General features: G+C 39.5%; 1 protein-coding gene across 6 annotated transcripts in view; it reads left to right on the top strand.

Moving 5' to 3' along the window:
* Positions 1–25970, top strand: part of LOC135493029 (tumor protein p53-inducible protein 11-like) — a 176264-nt gene that overhangs the window by 124495 nt on the left and 25799 nt on the right. The window contains exon 1 of one of the 6 annotated variants that reach the window (XM_064779789.1): positions 11634–11687. The exons of the other annotated variants lie outside the window; for them this stretch is intronic. Coding sequence (XP_064635859.1) covers positions 11653–11687 — 35 coding nt within the window. The 5' untranslated portion in view covers positions 11634–11652. Of the gene's footprint in view, positions 1–11633; positions 11688–25970 lie in introns of those variants that run through there. 6 annotated transcript variants of the gene reach the window in all.

The raw sequence follows: 25970 nt of genomic DNA, 5'->3' as shown, positions 1-25970 counted from the left end.
TAATGGCAATCTGTGGCGTTAAGGGATGAAAATCAGCTTTGGCAGGTAGTTCACGGTGGATTAAAGGGTTGTCGAGGAAATGACATGTTGTCGCAATGGCTAACCGGTGACCTCGTACTGACAGCTGGTCGTGACATGCCAGGTCTTCGCTGCATTTGATCTTTATTTATCACGAGGTATTCATAAGACAAATGGCAAACAGATCTTTTCATTAGCACATGCAGATTTCTCACCAATGATCATTGATTACCTTCAATATTCTGTACTCATCTTGACCAGAGAGGACAAACCACATATTATGAGGCACTTTATGACCACCCAGAGATAAGGGGATGTTCTCTCCTCAGTCCTCCTTCAAGCAACCTTTGACATTGCTAAAGTGCTATTCATGTCTGATATAAAGTTTGATAAGGAACCACACTGAATGTACATTACAAGCATTGGGAGAATTTTTAAATTGACCCAAGGGTAAATATCTCAGTAGTACGCAATACTTTCCCCTCCCAGTATCCCTTCCATCGCTCATGCTTTCAGCATCTGTTGCAACTATACCAATATTCCTTTGTCATTTCTGCCGAATTGTAATTCATGCGTGAGACAATCTTTGCAGAACAACCACATTTAGGCATCTGTAGCATATTGACTTGAGGAATTCGGTCTGTAAATGGACCCAAAGGTAAACATGACATAAACACATTAACTTCGCCCTACGCTTCATATTGTTCTCCTTCGACATGACTCTTTTGGTGTTGCTTTGAAAGCTTTTAACTGATTGCCTGTGCCTATTTTTTTGTCATATTCCAGCTTCATGCAATCTTTGCAGCTACATGGGAATAGCACGAAACTAATGGATAGAGTATTACTTTGTGATATTTCCCCATGTGTGACTGTTTTAATTTTATGCTAATTCCTTATTGGGTATGGTTGCCAAGTGCATTGGTGCTTTTAATTCACGTGTTTAATTAACCCATAACCAGGAACATGGTCATACATCTGTTGGATGGGTTATCAACCTGTGCATGCGAAAGTTGTTGTTGACATGAAATATTTATGTTCAATAGATCAAACATCAATTCAATTGTTCTGTCATGGTGATATCTTGTTTATAGCCAATTTCGGTGATAACCTATAGCTTTTGTTATTTCTTCATTGACCTGTTGTACATGTATTTGGCAGTATTGCTTAGCTTCCAAGACAAGAGTGAGATATTCATTAATAAGTGTGGAGAAAACAACAAGCCTTTACCAACATTGTTTGTAGAAAATGAAGGTTTTTATGACAATACATTAGCCATTTTCCTTTCCTTATGTGTACATTGTTTGCATTATTTTGTATCGTTGGTAAGATTCTGGCATCCCTGGTGCTGATGAAGCAAAGCCAATGTATGGCAAGCCAAAGCGGAATTTATTCAAGACTTTAGAATTACCATTCAAGAAGTTAAATATAAGTTCAAGAAGGAAAAATATGTTCAAGACTAAAATATGTTCAACCTTGAATCAAATGTTTTCAACCTTGAATAAAATATGTTCAACCTTGAATAAAATATGTTCAACCTTGAACAAAATATATTCAAGACTCATGTGACCATATTCAAGACGCACGTGACCACAAAATTGATGACGTAGAGCGTAGAATCTGTGGTACTTCTGATGCGTTCTGTTTCACGACATGATTGATTGCCTGTATAGCCTAAACACTCAAACATGTCAAAAGACAACGAGAATCCGATACAGTGGTGTCGGCCTTAAGAATGAAAGGTGAGAGGCATTGCGCATTTTGAACCTATAATTTGCCTGATATGTCTGTGAAACATGTATCGACTCTGACATTCACTCGGCATCCATGTCATGATGTCTAGGATTACAGTACATGTCAGGTGTAGGCGGCTAGGTACTTGTACAACCATGTGTCAAAACCTCGTGCGAACAATTCGAGCTCCGAAACGCAACACAAGTACCATGGGTTCGGGAAAGTCCGGACGCGGGTTCGGGAAAGTCCGTAAAGCATCAAAACATGAGCAACTACGTCATCAATTTTGTGGTCACGTGCGTCTTGAATATGGTCACGTGAGTCTTGAATATATTTTGTTCAAGGTTGAATATATTTTGTTCAAGGTTGAACATATTTTATTCAAGGTTGAACATATTTTATTCAAGGTTGAAAACAATTGATTCAAGGTTGAACATATTTTAGTCTTGAACATATATTTCCTTCTTGAACTTATATTTAACTTCTTGAATGGTAATTCTAAAGTCTTGAATAAATTCCGCTTTGGCTTGCCATACCAATGAGTGATCACAGACACTTGTTGTCTAAACATGATACTCCTTTTAAATGTTCCTGAAAATGACACATGGAGTCTTTCAGAAAACTCCATACCGCATGCCGAATTAGATTCTTACATGCTGGTTTCAATAAGAAAAAAGCCTTGCACCAGCTGATAATTGCACAGTTACCATGGCAATTTCATGGTTATTGCCGTTTGCAACTTTAATTCTAAGTAATGCAGGCACGGTCGGTGCCTTTGATATCATTATGATTTCATGATATACGGCTATGTCCTTTTTAGTTCGTACATGTAAGTCCATACCTGTTCATACATGTCGTAATAGCTATATCGTCATGTGTGGATGAAGGCATGATCAGATTCCTTATAGTGCTGCTCAACTGGGAAAAGGTCAAGTCGTGTTTGTACTGTCTCTGGTGCATGCACCAAAAGATTCATTCACAAAAAATTATGGAACTGAAGAGAGCCAGAGCATTAGTAAATGCCAATACTCCTCTGGCACAAAACGACTAATCGAATTCCCCATACGTGCAAAAGAGACTCGTCAACCAGCACCAGATTGGAGTTGCCTCAAAAAGTATGTTGCGAAAGAGTTTGGAGGAATCTCTTGGCCAACACTTGTTGTGGCAAACTAAAAATTAACACTCAACTTGAAAGTGAGATTTGCCCTAAAGGTATTCTTTCTCCAGTCTAACATTTTTTGCTGGAGCTTAGTACTCTTCAGTGTAAGGTAGACTTCAACTTGAAAGGTGATTTCCTGACTCGTAATGCTATCCATCTTCAATCCTGTCAAATGGCAGATCATATATCATGCTACTGCTTTTGCAGCATTGCATGCCGCGCTATGATAAGATACATTTTCTAGTTAAACTCACAATAAAATGTCATCAGGATTAATGATTTGTTGGAAGCTGGCTGGAGATTATGAAAATTAAATTTGTAATCGTTCAATGGCATCATGATAGCAGCCCTTTTGTAAAAAAAAGTTTGGAAAATGAAAGTGTTGTCAGAAGTTGCCATTGAAGTATTGCCTTCTTTTATCATCAGGAATACCTAGCAGTATCGTGGATGGAGACTGTATCATGACTCTATATTTCTAAGTTACTGGTGTTGAAGATTGTTAAAACTGCAACTCCAACTTCAGGCCAATAAGTTGTCAAAGTCGTGGCTATCTGCACCGTGACAAAGTGAATAAAGGCCTGTGTACACTGGACACATTTTAGGATACAAGTGGACACAACACAAGTGCATACACGATGTTTCCAAAAATGTCAATCTCATTTTCTGGACACATCTAGCAGCAAGTATCCAAACATGTATCCAAACTTGTTACCTAGTGTATACAAGGCCTAATTTTTTGTGTCTGGTTGTGTCCACTTGTGTTGTGTCCTGTTGTCGTTATTCGCAACCATCACCGTGCAAGTACAGTCTTTGGAAAAGTGTTGAATGAGAACCTTATTCACACTGTCACGCGATACTATAAGTCCAGTAGATTTGGTGAAAATCCCCTCAAATAAAAGTCACTGAGCAATAAAAGCTGAGGCTATCAGGATCCCTCTGATATCTCTCAGCAATAAGCTGGTAAATGAGTATGTGTCATTGAACAGACAACTAGTCAAAGTCCCTCCTGGCCGAAGTTAGAGCCACTACAGAACGATAAGCTTAGGCTATCCGCAGTTCTATCACTATCTCCATCTGGAAAGCAAGAAGTTCAAGTGCTAGAAATAAACGAAAACACAGGATTTGTTTTGCATTGATTTAAAAACATAACACTGTATGGTATGATTTATGGTAAGATCTCAAGGCGTTGTGAAACCGTTCATGCTGATAACCTGCAATTTACTGTGCTCGATTCTTTCTCGCACCACTAGTAAGAATTATTGGCCGACACCACTGCTGATCACTCTGGTTGTGGAATATTGAGGATAGTGTATTGCTCAAAGGAACTCTACCATAAATCAATGATTGCGGAATGGAACACATCATGTCAGTTATTGTTTCAATACCATATCTTAGGTTGTGTAGCGTATGGTTGACATTTCATCCCCTTGGGCGGCATCAGGGTATTTGGTCAGCTTGAGGGCTATGCCAGCTATATCGGTACTTTCATAATGAGGAACCGGCGCGATTTATCCGCCGCGTGGCGCTGCAATCAATCATACCAAAACTCTCCATTTCCAATGCATTATCATGTTATTTCTGAGCCCGAAAACGATCGCTTATTTTCGACCGATTTCGGAGACGTTTGCATCTTCCTGTTTTAAATCAATTGAGCTATCAGTTTCTTAAGATAATTTTGCGGAAAATATGCGCGATGCCAGTTATTGGGCACGTTTTCTGTTGTTGAAATCCTGTGCAAAAATGTACGCAATGGTTTTCCGTGATTGACCTCATGCGACGTCAACAGACCAGAAAATGACGTCATGGCGTCAGAAGGTACGATCGATTGTGGCGCCGCAACTGGCATTTATCTTAACGCCGGTTCCTCATTAGCATAAAGCAGGCTTATTCTAACAAAAATAATAACATAATCAGACCAAAAAATGCAGAAGAAGAAGAAGACACCCAGCTGAAATACTGGCCAATATATATATCAAGTTCTTCTTTTTTGTAAGATGTAGATTTCATACTGCTTTTCTTTGATGCATCAGTCTAATAATAATGGATGATACACTTGGACAAAATGTATGATACCATAGAAATGAAGAAGGATGCATGAACGGGGTACTTTTTTTAAAAATGTTGGCTTTAATGATACCATAAAAGAAAAAGCTTCAATCAGTTACGTCTCATCATCATTCTATTCTTTTATCTTGTGATTATTTGTTGCTTCACTCCCACAAACTATGTATTGTATCATCTTATTTTCAATCATCCATCTATCAGACTGGTTTCAACCAAGAAAACAAAAAGTGTCTGTCGTAGAATAATGAATCGAATTCTCAACAGAATGAAAGGATGTAACTAATAGTTCATATCTTACCTTACTTCGAAAACAAGTGCACTCTTTGGCTATTCTATATATACACATCAATCACATAGCGAGACGAGACCCATAAGGATTTACGCTTATCAAAGGTTAACATGTGCTGCTACCTTAAAAAACTCACGACGACAGCATTTCGTTTGTGGCATCAAAGGTAGGAATCATTTGATCCTGGAGCAAAGGGTTATTTATATTTCCTTAGGAAATTACAAAAAGAGCGGAGTATTGGGAAAAAATGCCTTTTTCTATTACGGTTCATTTTGTGGCAGGCGGATTGTGGCTTCAGGTGTCTTGTGCTTGGAGTTTGCCTAACAATCATTCCCATTTCCCTTGCTATATGTATAATTCTGCAACAGGATAAGATGTCTTGACGTTTTAAGGATAAAAAACCATAATATGACTTTTAAGATGATGAAGGCTAATGATGTGCCTTTAGAGACATCTAAAGCATCTAAAGCATCATTCCAAGCTTGTAATTACTTATCATCTTTGTTTTATGTTTTTATGATGTCAGTGTAGATCACATGATTGTACGCATGAGGGTTGTACCTCAAAAAGCGCATGTGTATGCAGTGATTGCCGATAGGTGTCGCCAGGTATTCCTCATGTTCAGTGTTATCTACAAAAAGGTTACCTCATGTATATCGATTACATGTTTTCATTAACCACACTTCAGACTCCTCTTTGGTTAAAAACATTGTTACTACATGGATATCGATCACGTTTTCTCTTTGGTTAAAAATTTTTTTAATTACAGGACCGAAGAACAGAGTTTCAGTTCCTTGAAAGAGGATCTGAAATTGCTTGTCTCGTCTTTATCGTTCTCAAATATTTGCTGTGTCAGACCTGTATGTGCAGCAGTTTTCCAAGTGTTTACATAGATGTTCATAAAAAGACTTCAACTTCAACATAAGATACGCTTACTTGTCTGTAGCAAGTCTCAGGAACTGGGGTTGGCGCAGATGGACAGACGCACCATCTTAGTTGAAATGTGGCTGAAATTGACCCTAATATGTTTTAACCTAAGAACCACATGTGTTTTTTGGGGGGGTTCTTCGATTTCTTTTGGTGCTTTTCTATGGACAGATTCCAGCTCGAAGAACTTCATCATCCCAGGATCTTCCAGTAAATGTTGTGCCACGTGTGCAAGAACATTCCTGCTTGATGGGTCAGAAATGGTACTGGTATATTAATGAAGACCATCTCCGTGCTTCCTCTTGCCTTACATCCAAAGGTGCATGTCAGTAACCAGTAACCAGGGTTACAGTTTAATGCGAAGGAGATTACATCTCAAGCTTTATGTCATGCTTGTCAGATTGTCATGATTGTGGAGACATGTCAGCATGCCTGGTGGGCAGTAGTCATGTCTATTTGGTTGAAGGATCCCTCTGAGTACGAGTGTGATGAGCCACACTCCTTGTTTGTATGTTGGTGATAATAAAAGCAAGGCAACAAGGGTACTTGACAGACCATGTAAGGCCGTCACCAATTTCATTATTATCATTCCATGCAACTTTATCATCTTCTTCTGAATATTCGCTTGTGCTTGTTTTTTGTATGCCATGGATGAGGGCATTAGTTTTAGTTTTTGGCCTACATGCATACAGTGGCCAGTCACTATAAATATGCTGGCCATGGGCATGATATACCCCATGGCATCTTGTGTTTAGTGTTTCCCAGGCCTATAGAGTTAGTTTTATAGTTTCGAGCAAGTCTATGTGGAATGATAGTTAGATCATCATATAAACTACACTGTTCACTATCCTTTGCCTTATACCTTAAAGATAGAATTAATCCCCATTAATGCATTCCCCAAATGAGACTAAGTCATTGTAAACAAGTGGTATTGGCAGAAATCATTTTTTACAACAAGAAAGGTGAAAGATGATCAGTTCCGTAAGAGTAATAGAAAAACAGTTCGCTGGGTGAAAACATCAGCGTTACCATGGTGATCTAATTTCTTGTGTAGCCTGTCAGAATGCCTGTGATGCCAGATCAATCCCTAAGCTGTGTGACAGTTAAAGGAGTTTTACCATCTCATCAATATTAAGAATTTTAATCGAATTTTTTTGCTGCAATGCCAATGAATGCAGTGAATGAGTAGGCAGAGTGAATAATTGCAAAGCATCCTTCTTGTTGTTATCGATAATGATTTAACTTTGGCATGTTCAGTTCCCAGAGGAAATTTTTGAACAGATCTAAATTTAGGAGAATTTCTGATAGCCATAGTAGAAATTTGAGTTGGTATACTAGTATAGTGAACCCCAAAGGCAATATATTCCATTAGGTATTGTCTATACCTGGGGTTTTTATTAGGGTGGGTACAATAACGGTTTATCCCAAAACTTTCCATTTGACTGCTTCAGACATCCTAGCTGGTCTCCAGTCCAAGTGTAAGACTATTATCAGAGACATACACAACACATAACAGAAGCCTCCCACTACTAATGTTCTTTGCTCTTCCAACCCTGAATACAAGCCAATCATGATGAATGTGTTGCTGTTGTGATAGTTTTGCCATCATTTATCACGGGTGGCAGTTAATTAATGAACCATTTATATTTTATTTGCACTGTCATTATTTGAGTAAAAGGTAACCAGAGTATCTGAGCTAAGACTTGATAAGTGTTGATTAAATAATCAGAACAGTTCTTTACTTATGTGGATGAGGGGATTGACAACTTTATAACTGAGTGTTGTCTTAAATATGACATTTTAGTCTTTTCATGTGATTTATTTACAGTTTATGGAAAGTCCATCATACTTTATCCAGAAAAAGTTATCGAGGGCTGTGAAGAGGGCAGTTGGTATTGATAGTCTTTATTGTGATGGCCTTTTCATGCATTGAGTCCAGGAACATAGCTGGTGTTGGCATTTAGTCCGAGAAAAGGCAGTTGGTATAGGCATTTTCATACATGGTGTCTTGGAAAGACAGTTGGTGTTGGCACTTTTGCCAATTTTGCAAGCAATTATTGTCCAGATGAAGTATTTTCTTTTATAATATAGCCAAACAGATACTTAAGCATTAAAGTTCCTACCACACTGTTCCAGCAACCAGAGAAAACTTCCCTTATCTTTCCCAGAAGCAAAATGAGGCAATTTGAGAAAAAGCAACCCTGCTTGTAAAATGCCTGGGGCAACAATTTGTTCCTGAGTATGAAGCAATGGAGGACCAGTCAATGGCTAAGTAAAATCTCTTTTATCTCATTATCTGATTACCCCTCGATAATGGCTATTTGACATTAAGTAACGCATTTAACGTTTTTCGTTGGGTGTAATTTTTACTGGCTTGATTCCCTAATTCGTTTCTTGCAACCAGCTTGTTTCTTCTTATTCCAGTTTTTTGTTACCTTGTCACTGTGGATTATCGTTGCTGCCGCAGCGAGGTGTTTCCTTGGTTGATCGAAAGTCTCATTCTTGTTCTTTGCATTTGTAGTCATTTGTTTGTTCACTCTAGGATCTAGGATCTTTTGCTGTGTCTATGTTAGAAAAGAAGAGAAATTCGTGGCCGGTGTGTTAGTTACGACCATCATTTACAATCTAATTTTGCTGCTAGTGTTCAAACTTCTCTTCAACAAAACTAGCAGATGTGATTCGCCTGTCCTATAGAGCACATATGATTAGCTCATATCATGCTTTCACTGATCTTGGATTTGTAATGAAATATTTCAAAGATGGAAAATATCATAAAAACGAAACCATGGTTGATTGATCCTTCAGAAACGTCAAAGTCGAGGTTGCATCCAACCACTATCAGTAACAAAGACAAATACATATCATTGTGATCACCGTGTTTCCATGGCAACTGGAATTTTGAGTCTTTCTATCATATATTTCTATTGGTAACAGTATCAACATTGAGGTTGGCTTGAGTAATTGCATCTGGTAAGAAACTTATGAAATTAGATTTGAAATTCGAGAATATGTTTGAGGGAAAAAATTGTTAGTGAAATATGCATTACGCTGTGTGTTTAAACCGAAACAAGATAATCTTTTTTTAGTTCGTCATCATTGGTGAAAGTGCTGTAAAAAATTTCATTCATTTAATTCAACTTACTAAACCTGCGACAATTATTGCTGGATTGGGCCAAAAAAATATCGCTCATCTGACAGTAAATCCATTAAACGCTCAGTTTCTTATTGATCGCAGCATTGTCACCGATTTTTGTCAAAGATAGTCTACTAATTGTGATAACGGCCAGAGGCAGAGATTTTTGTCATGTGCTATCATGATTACATGTAGCAGTGGGAAAAACCGCGACAGCTTGTTTGTAGGGTGATTTAAATTAAACGAAGACATTTTAATTTGTTGTTGTTGTTTTTGTGGAGCTTTCTACGGCTTCATTAATTACAATGACATAATGCCATGAATTGCGTCATTCAACCTACATTTATCATAATGTCATGAGCCTGGTATTTGTTAATGAAAATGCTTGTATCAAGTCTTTGTCACTGTGAAAAAATATTTGCAACATAATGTATAAGGTAGATCTCGTAGGAAAGTGTGTCCATAAAGAGTTGGAAATCTTCCAATACCTGCTTAACCTTTCTTCTAACTGCAGAGAAAGGTTGATACGAATTTGTTGTCTATCATTCAGAAAATTAGCTCAGGGCTGCAAACTAAGTCTTTGAACTGATTTCAGTTTGGAAATGAAGAAGAAGTATATTCCATTGGTATTTTAATGATCTCTTTCCAAGTAAATGAATCCCAGTCAACCTGCCAAGGTACAACATGAGTTCATTACACTCAAGATGAAGTGAAGTTTTACCTAGCATGAACTGAATCAGCGAATGAAGGGCTTTAGATAAACAGCTGATATTTGCTTTACCATACCGAAAACCTAGTTTCTACTTCCATCCACAGACAAATGATTTTTGTCTGAGTTGTTTTTCAAACAACGGGTTGGTTTGCATTGGCTTGGCAACATGTACAGTTTCCCTGGCTTTTGAAGATGATGCTAGCCTATTCATTGGGTATAAATATTATAGGGTCACACGATCCCAATGCTACGATTGTTGGCAAATTTATTTCCCCTCACCCACACCACACATTACTTGAACCGAGGTCAGAAAAGGTGACCAACCAGGAATACATAAAACCAAGAATTCATAAAGTCATGAATTTTTGATAAAACTGAAATACCAAAATGACTTACTGTTACAGGATCTAATGATTTGTTGATAGATTATCCACCAACGCTGTTGAACTTTACTTCAGTGTTTGATGATTTTCATGTACTTGCTAATGTGTCTGAAGTGGATCTATGATTGCAAATTGATATATTTACAATATTTATTGAGAGATAGCCAGGTATCATAGCAGAAGGATTTCACATTAGTAATTTCTAGGCATTTCTTTTGCATTCAGTGTGGACCACTAATGAAATGGACTATACACACAAATATTGGAGGTAAATATTACTCAGAATATCGGATTAACGTCACCAAAGCAACTTTGTGAATAATTTCACATCCCTGTTATCCACCTTATGATCATCTGGTTGCCATCTCAGCAATCGCAATTTAACATCTGTTCGGTTAAGGTTGGTTCAGGCTAGTTAAATCCCACAATGCTTTTTGAACTAAACTGGCCTCTATCCCGATCAAACAAGCATTGGTTCGACTATTCTCATTTGTTTCATAAATACCTGATGTTATTCGCTTGCTTAGCACTTAGTACATCAATAATGGAATATCAGACTAATGACATATCAAGAGATATCACTAATGACATTGATGAGCAGTCACTTTGGGCGATGTTGCTGGGTTTTAATAATGCATTCCATTTGTTGGTTCTTTGAACCTTGCGGTCTGCGTTTGGGACCTTTTGCATGTTTTGAGTAAAAGGCTCAGTATTTACCATCTTTTGGTATAGTGTCTCTTTTGATCACTCAACATGTGGTCCTCATAAATATGGTACAAGCTTTTCCAACTTGACGTGGCTTTTCACTCTTAAATATTTCTTCACACAGGTTTTGTTCCTGGATGTTGTGATGTTCTTAGTATGTAAGTTTGTCCTTGGCATAAATTCTCGCTATTTTTGTTCCGTGAGACAAAGTTTTTTTTGCATCAATATTTCTACCAATGAGGTACATCTGATCAAGTTTTTAATAAACATTCCTTCATGGCAGTTTACCTGACCTCTCACCATGTTTGTAACATCTAAGAGGCTCTCATCCTGAACCAATAACAGAATCCCAAACACGAGATCCAAGAAAATGTTGTACTTTACCTGATAGAACTGATTTGTATCTTTAAACTCGAAGAGTCACGATGCGATGTGGCTTAAACATTAGTGGGATTTATGTAGATTCTTACTAAAGAATACAGTGGCTTTATGTATGCAGCCATGGATATACAGTGGGGAAATCTGGAAAAAATGGAACAAAGGAATTATCCTATTAGATTTAACCTGTAAGTATTGATGGATTTGAAACATGGATAGAAAAACTGCAGAGAATAAGAATTAGGCCCATGTATATGATGATGATTGTGGTTTAATGTCCTGTCCTGACTAGATACCTGATTTTTTTGTACCTATTGACATTCAGTCTGTCTTGAGTAGGGCCAAATAATCTCACTGCACAGCATTCGGTCTGTCTGGTGTTGGGCTAAGTAATCTTACTTAAGAACATTCAGTCTGTCGTGAGTAGGCTTCATAGTTTGCCCACGGGAGACATTCAGCCTATCTAGAGTAGGATTACAATTTATTCTATAATACTGCACATTCAGTCTATCTTGAGTAGGATTACAATTTATTCTTGCTGCACATTCAGTCTATCTTGAGTAGGATTACAATTTATTCTTACTGCACATTCAGTCTATCTAGAGTAGGATTACAATTTATTCTTCCTGCAGACATTCAGTCTGTCTTGAGTAGTGCCACATAGTATGCTTACTGGAGACAATTAATAGGGCTAAATAATTCAGTCTGTCTGGAGGAGGACTATGTAGTATGCTTGCTGGAGATATTCTGCCTAGTTAGGGCGCTACATAATGTTCGTACTGCAGCCATTCAGTCTGTTTAGAGTGGGACTACATATAATTCTTACTGCAGCCATTCAGTCTGTTTAGGACTACATATAATTCTTACTGCAGCCATTCAGTCTGTCTAGAGTAGCACTACATAAAATTCTTACTGCAGCCATTCGGTCTGTCTGCACTAGGCTATTTCTTAAATTGCCAACATTACCACTGGGTATAAAAGAAGCTTTGATATTCAGAATTCACCCAGGAAGATAAAAAATTACTCGATCAAATAGTCAGGTATGCTGAAAGAGCCAGCCAGTGTGGAAAAAACAAGGCAAACATGATTGAGTGCAGGAAAACCTATTAACGATAAAATACACGCCATTGAACAAGAAGCTTCTTTCTTGTATTTTTGGAAAGCTGCATTGAGTTGAACAGGTAATCAATTGGAGAGATTTTTGAGTGGTTGAGCCTTTACTGAGGCAGAATTTACTCGGGAATGTGTATTTTCTTTGCAGATATAAGACTTAAAGCAACATGCAACAGGTTCCTCTTTACAAAACAACCTGTGCTTTCCATCCCTCTCTTGACCCCTCCGCATTTCATAGAATGATCCCTTGTTGATTCGTGGTACATGACCAGCATTCACTAATTCAATATATTTCTTTCATCACCATGATTACCACCCAGTCACTTGATGAATGACTTTATTTCTAAGAGGTAGAATGGGGAAGCTGTGAATGCTTGGGTAAATAGAGAGGGGAAGCTGTCAGTTAATGACCAATGGCCATTAACTTGACTTGCCAATAACTTGATTTGAGCAAAAATACCAAGTGTAGAAATTAGATCCACCTGCCTTATGGGTTTCTTTCCAAAACTCTCTCTCCTGGAATAAGAAGTGACACAGCGCTCATTGCTTTCATTTTTAGCATGGTATTTTTTGAGTTGTATTCCTGTGTGTGTTGTCTATTCTTCCTATCCTTCTGGTTAGGAGCCATGGATTGTTAGCTTAATTATGGTTTCTCAGCAACCTGTAGCTGGTTTCTACCTTTACTGATATCTATACCACCAAATTTACTGAGTGTTCCAGAATTAATGACACCAAATTAATATTCCAAGTGATTTATTCTTTTTGATACACTCTGTAGAGGAACAGATGTTGGCAGCAGCGGAATACTGGCTCGTACAGTACAGGAGGAACTGGATTTTGTATGCTGTTTTGTCTGGTGCAGATCCAGTGGGGAATTTACAAGCTGCAGTCTAGTGCAGATAGGGAGCGGGCAAAAGAAACAACCAATGTTGCCACCATGGAGATGACAATCAACAATAGTTGCCGAGTAAGAATGCATTACCTCATCCTTCAGGTATATGTATATTTTTCCCACCCAATTGACAAAACCCATTGTCTATGTGTTTGCCGCAGCTATTGTGGCGTCTGGCTCGACAAAGGGAAATTGAATATCCTGGTGTCATTCAGGGATGATAGATCTGTCGATGACTTCAGTTAGTGGTCTCCTCATATTCATGCGTTTTTAGAATGACCCTTGAGGACAGGCAGTGATTACATCAGCTCATGTTCACACTTCGGTGCCACTGCAGCAAAAGTATAATTGGACTCGGTATTCATTTGATAATTTGGTGTCTTTCAATGATACTTTCCTTTCCAACCAAGCAGACTTTTGGGTAATTTCTGTCTTCATCGTTATCACCATTTTGTCATCCGTTTGCATTTTTCCCCAAATGCTCACTGTCAGGCAAGTGTATCGTTACAACAATGGCAACCAAAGCGGAAAACTTCTAAAGGGAAATCAGATATTAGAGGTATTGAAAGAGGACTATTCTACACACATTTGCTGATCCAGTATTCTTGTCTGTTTCTAGCTTCACTGTTAATCTCAATATTAAACTTTGCCATCCTCCCATCTTCACAAACCCAAACCATCAGTTTTTTCCCCCTTGAATTATCTATCTGCAGCTCGGAGCGAATGTCTAAAAAATCCCATCAAGGCAGTTGTGGATTCGAGACGTGTCGCGTTTTGAGCCATTGGCTTAATAGAATGATCGGCTTGATAGAATTATCAACGCGACAGCTAGTTGTCAACCGAAAAAAAGTGGATAAATCCCTATGAGCTCTTTATCAGTGCCATTGCATTTTTCATGTTGGACGAAAGTCTCAATTCAGGTCCGATATCATTCCTCGCGGTATGATTTTGCAGTGCGAGTCTTGGCACACTCACATATTAAGGCTATCAGGCTGACAATTGGGGATGTTGTTTTCCTTAAAAAGCAAATGGGAGCATGCAGCTGATGACTGGTGTTATTTGTTTTTCGTATACATCTCTGAATACTGTACTGCTCCACCATGTTTAGTACTGACATACAATGGTGTTCTCCTGCAGTGTATGATGCAGTAACTATTACATTATGGCATGTTTTGTTCCTTTAGAGAACTTTCTAAGGTTATCAGGCAGACCAAGATAGCATTTTGTTCTGAGCTACTGGGAACACCATCAATGGCGAAATCCCCATGTCTACTACCAATCTCTTACTTGATTTTTCTCAGTAACCTCATCCAGCACGGTCGTTCTGTTTAGAAGCAGGCTAGACCATTCTGGCAAGTGGTGATGGTCTGAGCCATTTAACGACCTCTGGGAGAACAGTTTATGTCACCAATGCCATTTGTCATAGTAAATCTCTATTCTAGTCCATGAGTACCTTCTCTTCCAGTAATGTTGGGCAATAACTGTCTCTGCCACTTTCGTATTTCTCACAAGCTTATCAAGCACCCTTATTAGGATTGTCAAGCAGGCCATCTCAACATGGTAATGTTCTGAGCCCTTTGAAATGCCACTCAGAAGATGTTTTTTGTGACCAATGTCCTTTGACATCAGAGTAAATATCACTTCTAGTCCAATACCAATAGTGCTGTATCTCAACTAAGACTCGACGCTTTTCATATTCCCAGCATGTTCATCAAGGTTATCAACCAGGCCAGTCCAACATGTGGTGATTGAATATCTATGTAAGATTACCCAGAGATGCATTCTCGAGGAGTAAGATTGGTCAGTGTCTGTCCGATCGGCTGAACTGATTGGACATGATTCGTGGTGAATACTGATTAATGTGATGTCACTCATGACAATGGTTTATGGCAGCAAGAGTTGTGAGTTTCGAAAAAATACCAAATATTTTTGTTTCTCTAGAACTTATTCCTTCACCATGTTCACCACTGAAAGTCCAATCCTTGTTGTCGGAAAACTGATAAACAACGATCAGTCTCTGGACAACACGCATCCTTTGGTAGGCCAAAGACAGCATGATTGAACATACCATAGTGATTAGCTACTTGGCCAATTGAACCAAACATGCCAAAGGATTCGTGATGATTCGAAATTCAGCTAATTTCTTCCATCAATTAACTTCCAGCTGCATTTGCCCATTGAATTAGTATAGTTACTCTCAGTTCTTAGATGATGGTTGTAGTATCAGTTTAAATTAACTCAATTATTGTCATGTAAACACTTCTTTGATTAAAATGATTAGAGTGATGTCACTTGGCACTACGCAACCCAAAAATAGTGACCCAAGCATGGTGCTATTGCAGCAATAAGGTTTTGAATGATTCCTGACAGAATATCTCATTTTATCTCATATTAATCCAAGGATAGGTCCTCATGAAAAAGGAGATGCGAGGTAGATCAACATGGGTCTCCATCTATGAATTCCTTTGATAACCAAGTTACATCCACTAGACGACTGGCCAAGGCTTGGAAACAGGCAAACTTAATTCAACAGGTTTTGTCAAAACATTGGTGATGAGGACAGCTGACAGTTGTTTAGCTGAATAAATGGTAGTGGAAACTCGCTACCTTCATTGAGCACTCAAGTGAGACAATTTTTACCAGTTGCTGATCCAGGGAGGCCCAGGTAGTCATTTCCGCCAAGGTTGTGTCTCCATCTGTGGAGCCTAAACAGAACTGATTCAATCACAGCCACAATACGTTACTTGTTAGTCTTCTAATACAACTGCAATATCGTCACGCTGCTAAACAAGTTGCCTATCTCATTTTTCCATGTTTTAAAAAAAACGAAAAAAACAATCCCATATACTAATAAATCGATATTGCTTGGCCATAGTGGTCGACCTCACTATCCGGTCATTTCATCCAAGTCATCTCACCTTATCACCCTTAAAACGAACTTCGAAACATGTGACCTATTGAGCGGAACATTGCATGCTGAAAATATCTCTGACAGTCGAGCTTACTACAGGAACAATGCTAGTGATACCATTGATTCTGGAACAGAGTATAATCCACCCTGATGACTCCAGTTTCCACATATTCTCATAGATGGCTCTATCTTTGATAATCCGGCAACTGGTCTGGTCTCTTCGGGAAAGAAGTCTTGCTGAACATCCTCAAGTTGAATGAAATTAACACCAGTAGGTGTCTCTCCATATCACTGAATGTTGACTAGTCTTAGAACCTGACCATTTTGACATTTATCAGCTGTTATCTACACAGATTGATACATATTTGTTAACGAAATGTGGTATAGTTTAAGAATTGATAAAAAGTAAGTATTCTGGACTTCAGAAGAAGAAAGAAAAATATTTTTCGAATGTAAGCACAAATATTCCTGAACTCGGATGGTTGTTTTAATTCATTTATTGTGAGGATATGACCAAGACGAAGAAAATAGATCCTCATTTAGCGCTGAACTCCCAAAGATAAAAATGTTATTTTACTAATAATTAGTGCATCCACATTCTTAGTTTTTTTTAGTATTCATTTATTCTTTATAGTGTGTATAAATAGTGAACAACTAGACCTGGTCATAGAAAAACTACCTACAGAGTGGACCTACACGCAGTTAGTTGTAAGCCTTTAAGCTGTAAAATGTTACAAATTTTTAATGATACTGAGTGCATAAAGAATCTGAGACTGTATATGTTACCAGATCTAATGAAAAAGCCGTATTGGCTTTTTTGGCTCACCTGTGAGCCTTTACCATCACGCAGTGTCCATCGTCGTCGTCGTTAGATATGGGGGGCACGTTTTGTAACCGCTCAAGCTTTTGAACTCTAACTTGGTACCCTTCAGGTCAAGTGACCTGCGACAATGAATTTTGGTCTGATTTGATTCTTGACTTTTAATTACATGCTTACTAAAGAGAAGAATGTATTTAGGACAGTCGAGATAGTTTCTACAAGTGTGTCATGTGTGGAATAGTAAGGGGGCATCTTCGTAAAGGAGCAAGGATATCTGGGTTCAAAAGCTGAACACTGAATGTTAACACCTTGAGTGTTTAGCGATGTACAGGGTGGCGCAGAATTATTTTCCCTCACACAATGGATACACAATAGAATTCTATTGTACAAAGGAAAATAATTCTGGGCCTCCCTCTTCATAGATCTACGTCTATTACACCCAGCCATTCCAAGGAGGATACCGCGGTGACGTCACGGCTTTTCCAAGATGGCGCTGCATATTGTGCAAACTCGATCCACGGCCAAGGGAAAATCAAGTCATCAAACAAAGTTAGATTTTTCGCATCAAATCAGAGTTATTAATAGTACTTTTCTGCTATGAAATAAGTCTTCAGACAATAAGTTATCATTTGAATAATGAAAAGTGCTGTTTTGATGGGGAAAAATAGGGTTTTTAAAACCAAATAGCCGGGCACCGATCTTCCAAAATTAGTGATGGTTTCAAAACAGTCTCCCAGATATGGGGCAATCTCATCATTATCATAATGGGATTTGGAGGCATGTTTACAGATTTTACAAGTTCGAGACCTGTAGGACCTAAAACTCGCATAGATCCCCTCGATTTGTCGAGTTAGCGCCCCTGTAAGATCATGCATTTTCGGACACTAGAACGGAATCTTCCTGCGGATATCGCGGTTTCGGTGATGATTAAAGGAGAAATTGACTGTTCTTAGAGTTGTATGGGACAGAAATGAGTTCATACTTCATGAATACATGGATATATTATGATATGGGCGGGCTTCTAAGTCAAAACAATAACAAACTCAACTGCATCTCTACCGTGTATCGCGTAGTGCATTGCCTAGTGTATTTCGTAGTGTATTTTAGCGAAGACATTATTTCCGCACTTTGGCCAAGCCAAACGTCTTTTTTATTCGTGGAAGTTAATCTGCTCTGTAAATTTTATTTTACACAGGAAGAATCCATACTAGGTATTGCAATATTTCATGTCTATTGGTGTTTTTGTGTACAGGAGCGCACCAGACAGTGCAGGGATGTGGAGATGCGTTCAGTGCTGGTGCTGTCAGTAGACTGAATCTGATTGGCCATAGCGATCAGTAATATGGGATGTGATCATGTGATATGACGTCACCGCGGTATCCTCCTTGCAGCCATTCACGTTGTTGAACAGGGGGTCCCATGACTGCTGCAATCCTCTCTTTGAAACAATGTCAACTACACAAGCGGCATCTGATGTGCTGGTCCTGAACCGAAGAAGTTCTTTACATCATCTTATCTAATGAAATGAATGTCGAGTCTATTACAGCAGTGAACAATGAAGATGAAGAATGTCTATCTCTGTCTTCTTCACTTTGTCTGGTGACAACATCAAGAGGAATCAATGGAGAAATGAAATTTTGTCTCTTTCACAGTATCAGTCTGGGCGGCTGTACATCATGCCCAGATCCTTGATGCTCGCATTATTGCATTTCCTTATTTAACTATGATAATAATAATAATAATAATATCGATATTGATATAATAATAATAATAAACTTTTATTAATGATTAAGGCCATCGGCCCCTTACAATAATACAAATTATTATATCAAGCAATACAACTCAAGATGACAAAACAAAGTAATACAATTAGAATTCGAGTCTCCTACCCCTACTCTTGTATAGAAAACTGACAAATTACACAAGGTTTCTGCACACTAACTATTCATTGAGGAGACAAAGGAATACATTGTTGGCACGGAGAAAGGTAACAATCTGGGACAAAGATATTGCAAAAATACACATACATTCAAAACATGAACTAGCTCTCAGCAAGAGGTTGTGGCGGTGAAGTGCAGGATGCAAAAATGACAAGTTGGTGAAATGAGGAGGGTTTTTATGCACAGATTGAAAATGCACTGACTTAGTGAATGTTCAATGGAGTAAGGCATTTAATAGGAGAAGCTTCCCATTCACTTATACAGTAGAAACCATGAAATCAAAAAAGGAATGTCTGTGGAAATGAGCTGTTTTTGATAAAAGTCATTTGGTGTTGGGAAAATTAGATGTGTTTACATTGTTGAAGGGAAGTGAAAGAGCAGACTGCTCTATAGTGGAGTCTGTCATTCACAATAATAATAATCACTGGCACCCTGGCTACTAAACGATTGGAAGCTCATGTCGCTACCAAGTGTGACGTGACTGCGTATTCTAACTGTGAAGATGCTCCACCATAGATCTCATCTTTCTGATGAGACGTCCAGAAATAGAGCCAGGATCCTCACTGTCCATGTCATCTGTATCAGGTTTAAAAAAAAGTGGTACATTTCTTAACTGCTAGGACTCTCCAGGTCAGGTGACCTCAGACACTGATTTCGGTCCGGTCTGATTCTTGACTTAGTCATCAGCAGGCCAAAAGTGAAAACCTAAAGAGTGTGATATCTCTCTTAAAAGTGAATCGTTTTCAATAATATTTTTATGGTAGGTATTCCGAGGTGTAAATGGTGTAAATTGGCTGTGAGTGTAAGTATGGCACATTTCTTAGCCGCAAAAGCTATGAACCTGAAATTTGGTACACATGACTCCCTACGTCAGACAACGAATTCCAGTCTGATCTGATTCTCGACTTCAAACCTGAAAAGGTAAAAAGTGCAATATCTTATCAATTACTCGTTTTCAATAATATTGTTACGGTAGGTACTCCTTCTTGCAACTGCACAGCAAATAATTCATGTCTAGGTCCCACAATCTGTACAATACCGCAGTGTCCGGCGTCTGTCGCCCTCGTCATCACAGTCGCTGTAGTCGTCAGTCGTCAGTCATCAGTCATCCGTCATCGACTGTCGTCGTTCGTTGTCGTCTGTATCCTGTTTCAAAAACCGTGGCACATTTCTTTACTGCTACATGTAGTAAGTCTATGAACTTGAAACCTTGTACACAGGCCCCTCCAGGTCAGATGACCTCAGACACTTATCTCGGTCCAATCTCATTCTTGACTTGGCCATCAGCAGGCAAAAAGTGAAAACCTAAAAGTGTGATTTTTGATTTTTGATTTTTGATAATATTTCCTGGCAAGGATACATCACATATCATACGGGTTATTGATTTGACCTACTTTTCAAGGTCACGTAGGTCAAATGGTGTAAATTGGCTGTTTGCGTGTAAATATGGCACGTTTCTTAACCGCTAAAGCTATGAACCTGAAATTTGGTGCACATGACTCCCCACGTCAGATAACCTCGGACAATGAATTCCGGTCCGATCTGATTCTCGACTTCAAAACTGAAAAGGTAAAAAGTGCAATATCTCTGCATGAATTCTTAACCACCAAATATCTAGCGAAATACAAATACTTGTAAGGCATTACTGAAAAATGTGAAAAAGATTGAAAGAATCTCACTGAAAAGCTTTTGTGCAGCATTGAAATGGCCTGAAACGATTGACAAGCCATCAGCTGCATTGTGACTGAAGTTAGGGGCAGGTTTGCTGTGTGACCATGGATATCATTTATCTTTCCAGTGTCCTTTCATGGTAGACTTTGTGCATTAATCTCGCTGTGTGGCTCCAGACTTGAAACCAATGATGCCATTACTCCGTAACCCAGGCTGATAGACCAATTTGCCACCATTTGAACCAAAAAACCTCATTCTCTCTTCGGTCTAAAGTGGTCGGCTGATGCTCTCAGAATTTGATTCTTACCTGAAAAGAAGAGACAACAAATAAATACTCTTGTTTAGACATAACACCCACGACTTTGTTTAAATTGCTTCTTCAGCAGACATTTCCACCCTGGGCACAGCCCCAACAGTTTTATTCATCACCAACAATGGGTCAGGGCTTGAGTTAGAGTTTATTAATCAAGTTTAGAAAAGGGTCTAAAGTTTGATATGAGGCAATATATATATATGCTACTGATCCACCTACATGTATCAAATTGGCTCCAATGTCATCATCATTGTGTGGCATTGATTCCTCTCTCTTCACTGATATAGTCCTATGGGGTCCTGAACTCTTGCGAAATGTAGAGACTGGACCTGATCAACACTGCAGGAGTATAAATCAGTAAGTACAACTTTCAAACGGACTAAAACACTGGAAGATAAAAAACGAAGAATTATAATTTTTTACCAATTTGGTGGGAAAATTGCATAATTCTACCTAAAAGAACAAAAGAAACATTTGTCTGAACTTTACAATCCCCGATTGACGTAACCCTGCAGAACAACTCAACATGAAGTAACAATAAACAAGTCTGCCAAACCCATTGGTTGATAGGTGACATGACACTGAAACTCGTTTTAGTCCTTCTGTTGTCCCTCATGGCTAGTTTTGAAGTGCCTACGTCTTACGGTTACTAAACGTGCACCATGTTGACGGATGGAAAGACAGACACCATTCTGTGTTGACGGATGGAAGGACTGACACCATTCTGAAAAGATATCGTGCTAAAGAGAAACATGCACCATGATGACGGATGGAAAAACAGACACCATTCTGAATAGTTATCGTGGTAAATTTTTTGTCAGCGTCGTTTCCTTGGCTGTTCCTCCTCATGGCCAGATATGAAGTGCCTAGGCCCGTTGGTTGATAGGCAACACGATTTCTTGCTTAATCAACACCTGAACTCATTTTAGTCCCTCTGACCTCACAATCCCGATTGCGGCCATACCGTATCGATCCTGCGAATAACTGGGAAAATGGGCGATCAAGTGGGACATGGAGTTCCATTCACAAAATTACCAAGTCCTGACAAGCTTATAGACAAAACGTATCAAGTGCAAAATACCAAGACCAAGGATTGCCTCAAGAAACATGCAGTAAGACTCACATCGATCTTAAGTCAACAATGACAAGAGAGTCCTTCCTCTCCTGGAATATGCTCCAACACCTTGGTATCCCTATCGCAAGAAAGACCTAAGCTGTCCTGTGTCAGGACGTTATGCAGTGGACAAAGCATAGTCTGTTCTGATCAGAGGATTGCGGCTGGGTTTCCTGTGTCAGACGGCGGAACCACATTCGACTCACTATCTGCTCTATTAGAGAACTACTCTGGTTGCCAGACTGGCCCAGAGGATTGCGGCTGGGTTCCCTGTGTCAGACGGCGGAACCACATTCGACTCAATATCTGCTCTATTAGAGAACTACTCTGATCAGACGATTAAAACCTGATCACTCGTGTCAGATGGCAAACCAAAGCATAGCATACATATTCTGACCAGAATACTGACCATTAAAAACAATGATAAAGATTCGAAGTGCCTAGGCCCGTCAAAGACCTCCAAGACAAGGATCGAAATCTTGTGTTTATAAGTTACCATTGTATGCCTTAGGGGTGGCGAAATGGTACTGTTTAGACAAGAAGTCTCTCCAAATGCCTCAAAGAAGCTGAGGGATTAAAATCTTGTCTTGGCTAACAAATGCTTACCCTTTCCCAAGACATCCTTTAGTGAATTGTAATTCCCATGGGGGTGACTGGCTCTTCCACCCTTCCCCCACTCCCCCCGTGTGAACGTATCATTAGATAAAGCCAGGTCCTTGAGATCTTGGTGGAATGTCAACAAAAATTGCAAGCAAATACCAGGGAGACCACTATCTGACATTCATAACAGCTTACCTCCCTCTTTAGCTAGTACAGTCGGTGTGACACATTAGGCGAGTATAGTGGTTGCCATATTGATTGATTTATAACATCATTTAAAATATATCCCATCAAGAAAATATGACAAAATTTATGTCATATTACTCTTGTTGCAACTTTCAAAACATTGGTCGGTCAAAGAAGGGGGCGGCTACATAAGCACCGACAAGAAGTCAAAAGAACTATGAATGAAAATCTGGCAAAAGATGACATAGGCCTACTTGCAGTATCTGGAAGCTGTCATCACACCGATGAAGGATGAGGTCGATAAAAACAATAGAGTGGGAACAAATCACTTTTGGCAGTTCATAAAATGTTAAAGATAGGATGTATAAGGTATATCCCAAAATGACCAAGACCACAGGTTTCCGCTGCAGAAACATACAGTAAGACTCGCATCGATCTTAAGTCAACAACGATAAGAGAGTCCTTCCTCTCTTACAATATATGCCCCAACACCTTGGTATCCCTACCACAAGAAAGACCTAGACTGTCCTGTGTCTGGACGTTATGCAGTGGACAAAAGCATAATCTGTTCTGATCAGAGGATTGCGGCTGCGTTTCCTGTATCAGACGGTGAAACCACATTCGACTCACTATCTGCTCTATTAGAGAACTGCTCTGGTTGCCAGGCTGGCCCAGAGGATTGCGGCTGGGTTTCCTGTGTCAGATGTTCGGAACCACATTCGACTCACTATCTGCTCTATAAGAGAACTACTCTGATCAGACGATTTAAACCTGATCACCTGTGTCAGATGGCAAACCAAAACATAGCATACATATTCTGACCAGAATACTGACCATTTAAAACATTGATAAAGATTCGAAGTGCCCAGGCCGTCAAAGACCTCCAAGACAAGTATCAAAGTCTTGTGTTTATAAGTTACCATTGTATGCCTTAGAGGTGGCAAAATGGTACTGTTTAGACAAGAAGTCTCTCCAAATGCCTCAAAGAAGCTGAGGGATTAAAATGTTGTCTTTATTGGCTAACAAATGCTTACCCTTTCCAAAGACATCCTTTCGGGAATCATAATTCCCACGGGGGTGACTGGCACTTCCACCCTTCCCCCACTCCCCCCGTGCAAACGTATCATTAGATAAGGCCGATAAAAACAATAGAGTGGGAACGAATCACTTTTGGCAGTTCATAAAAAGTTAAAGATAGGATGTATAAGGTATATCCCAAAATGACCAAGACCACAGGTTTCCTCTGCAGAAACATACAGTAAGACTCGCATCAGTCTTAAGTCAACAACGATAAGAGAGTCCTTCCTCTCCTGCAATATATGCCCCAATACCTTGGTATCCCTACCACAAGAAAGACCTAGACTGTCCTGTGTCTGGACGTTTTGCAGTGGACAAAAGCATAATCTGTTCTGATCAGAGGATTGCGGCTGCATTTCCTGTATCAGACGGTGAAACCACATTCAACTCACTATCTGCTCTATTAGAGAACTGCTCTGGTTGCCAGACTAGCCCAGAGGATTGCGGCTGGGTTTCCTGTGTCAGACAGCGGAACCAGATTTGACTCACTATCTGCTCTATTAGAGAACTGCTCTGGTTGCCAGACTGGCCAAGAGGATTGCGGCTGGGTTTCCTGTGTTAGACGGTGGAACCACATTCGACTCACTATCTGCTCTATTAGAGAACTACTCTGGTTGCCAGACTCGCCCAGAGAATTGCGGCTGGGTTTCCTGTGTCAAGACAGCGGAACCACATTTGACTCACTATCTGCTCTATTAGAGAACTACTCTGATCAGACGATTAAAACCTGATCACTCGTGTCAGATGGCAAACCAAAGCATAGTATACATATTTTGACCAGAATACTGACCATTAAAAACATACATACATACAATACAATAGATAATTTTTAGGGCGCTTCTCAAAACGGAAAAAGCTGTTAAAAGCGCCACCTGGATTTATAATTAAAATTTCCCAAAGAGCCAAGTCTTTAGCTGGCCTCTGAATGACACATAGTCCTCAGCTGATCTCAGAGAGCCGGGCAGGCCATTCCACAGCCTTGCAGTGCAGACAGAGAAACTCCTGTCCCCATAATTGCTTCTGGTGCGTCGCACTGCAAGACTGCATCCTGATGATGTAGCACGCGTAGTGCGGGAATGAACAAATGGACTGACCAGCTCCCTGAGATAGAGAGGTGAACTGTTCCCATAGACGGCCTTATGCGCCATGCAGATGATCTTAAACTGCGATCGCAGGTGCACTGGAAGCCAGTGTAACCGCTTCAATACTGGAGTCACATGGTGGCGTTTCCGTGTCTTTGTTATTAACCTGTCCGCAGAGTTTTGCACTTTTTGCAATGGGGCAATAGTCTTCTTGGGAAGACCGTGGATGAGACCATTATTATAGTCAAGGCGGGAGATCACAAGCGCTTGGACAAGTCGCTGTGTACTGGCGGTGTCGAGGTACTTTCTAATTCGGCCAATATTGTGCAAATTAGAGAATGCGCTTTGACAAATCTTTCTCACATGGACGTTCATGTCCATGTGTTGGTCGAACCAAGCACCCAGGTCTCGCACAGCATCACAGCGGCTTATAACGGTCCCGTCAACATTCAGTTGAGTCACTGACGGACTTCTACGAGAAAAAGTTATTGCCAAAAACTCTGTCTTTGAGCCATTGCAGCATAGATCGTTCACAACATTGATATGGACTGTATTAAATCATGCTCTAGCAGAAACCAGGCAAGTATTATATCTTGAAATTTCTAAATCAGGAAAAAGGTTTCCAAATAAGGAAGTTGCTGGACTCAGAACTTGGTGTGTGCTTGGCCATATGATCGTTGTCGACTATCACTTCAACTGCCACTTCAGACTTCATGGAAATATAGTAAACAGGAATCTTGGTTTGTTGTTTG

Source organism: Lineus longissimus, chromosome 8 (assembly GCF_910592395.1).
Source record: "Lineus longissimus chromosome 8, tnLinLong1.2, whole genome shotgun sequence".
Taxonomy (NCBI): domain Eukaryota; kingdom Metazoa; phylum Nemertea; class Pilidiophora; order Heteronemertea; family Lineidae; genus Lineus; species Lineus longissimus.
Note: the sequence above shows the minus strand (reverse complement) of the source record. Positions and strands in the feature narration are given on the sequence as shown.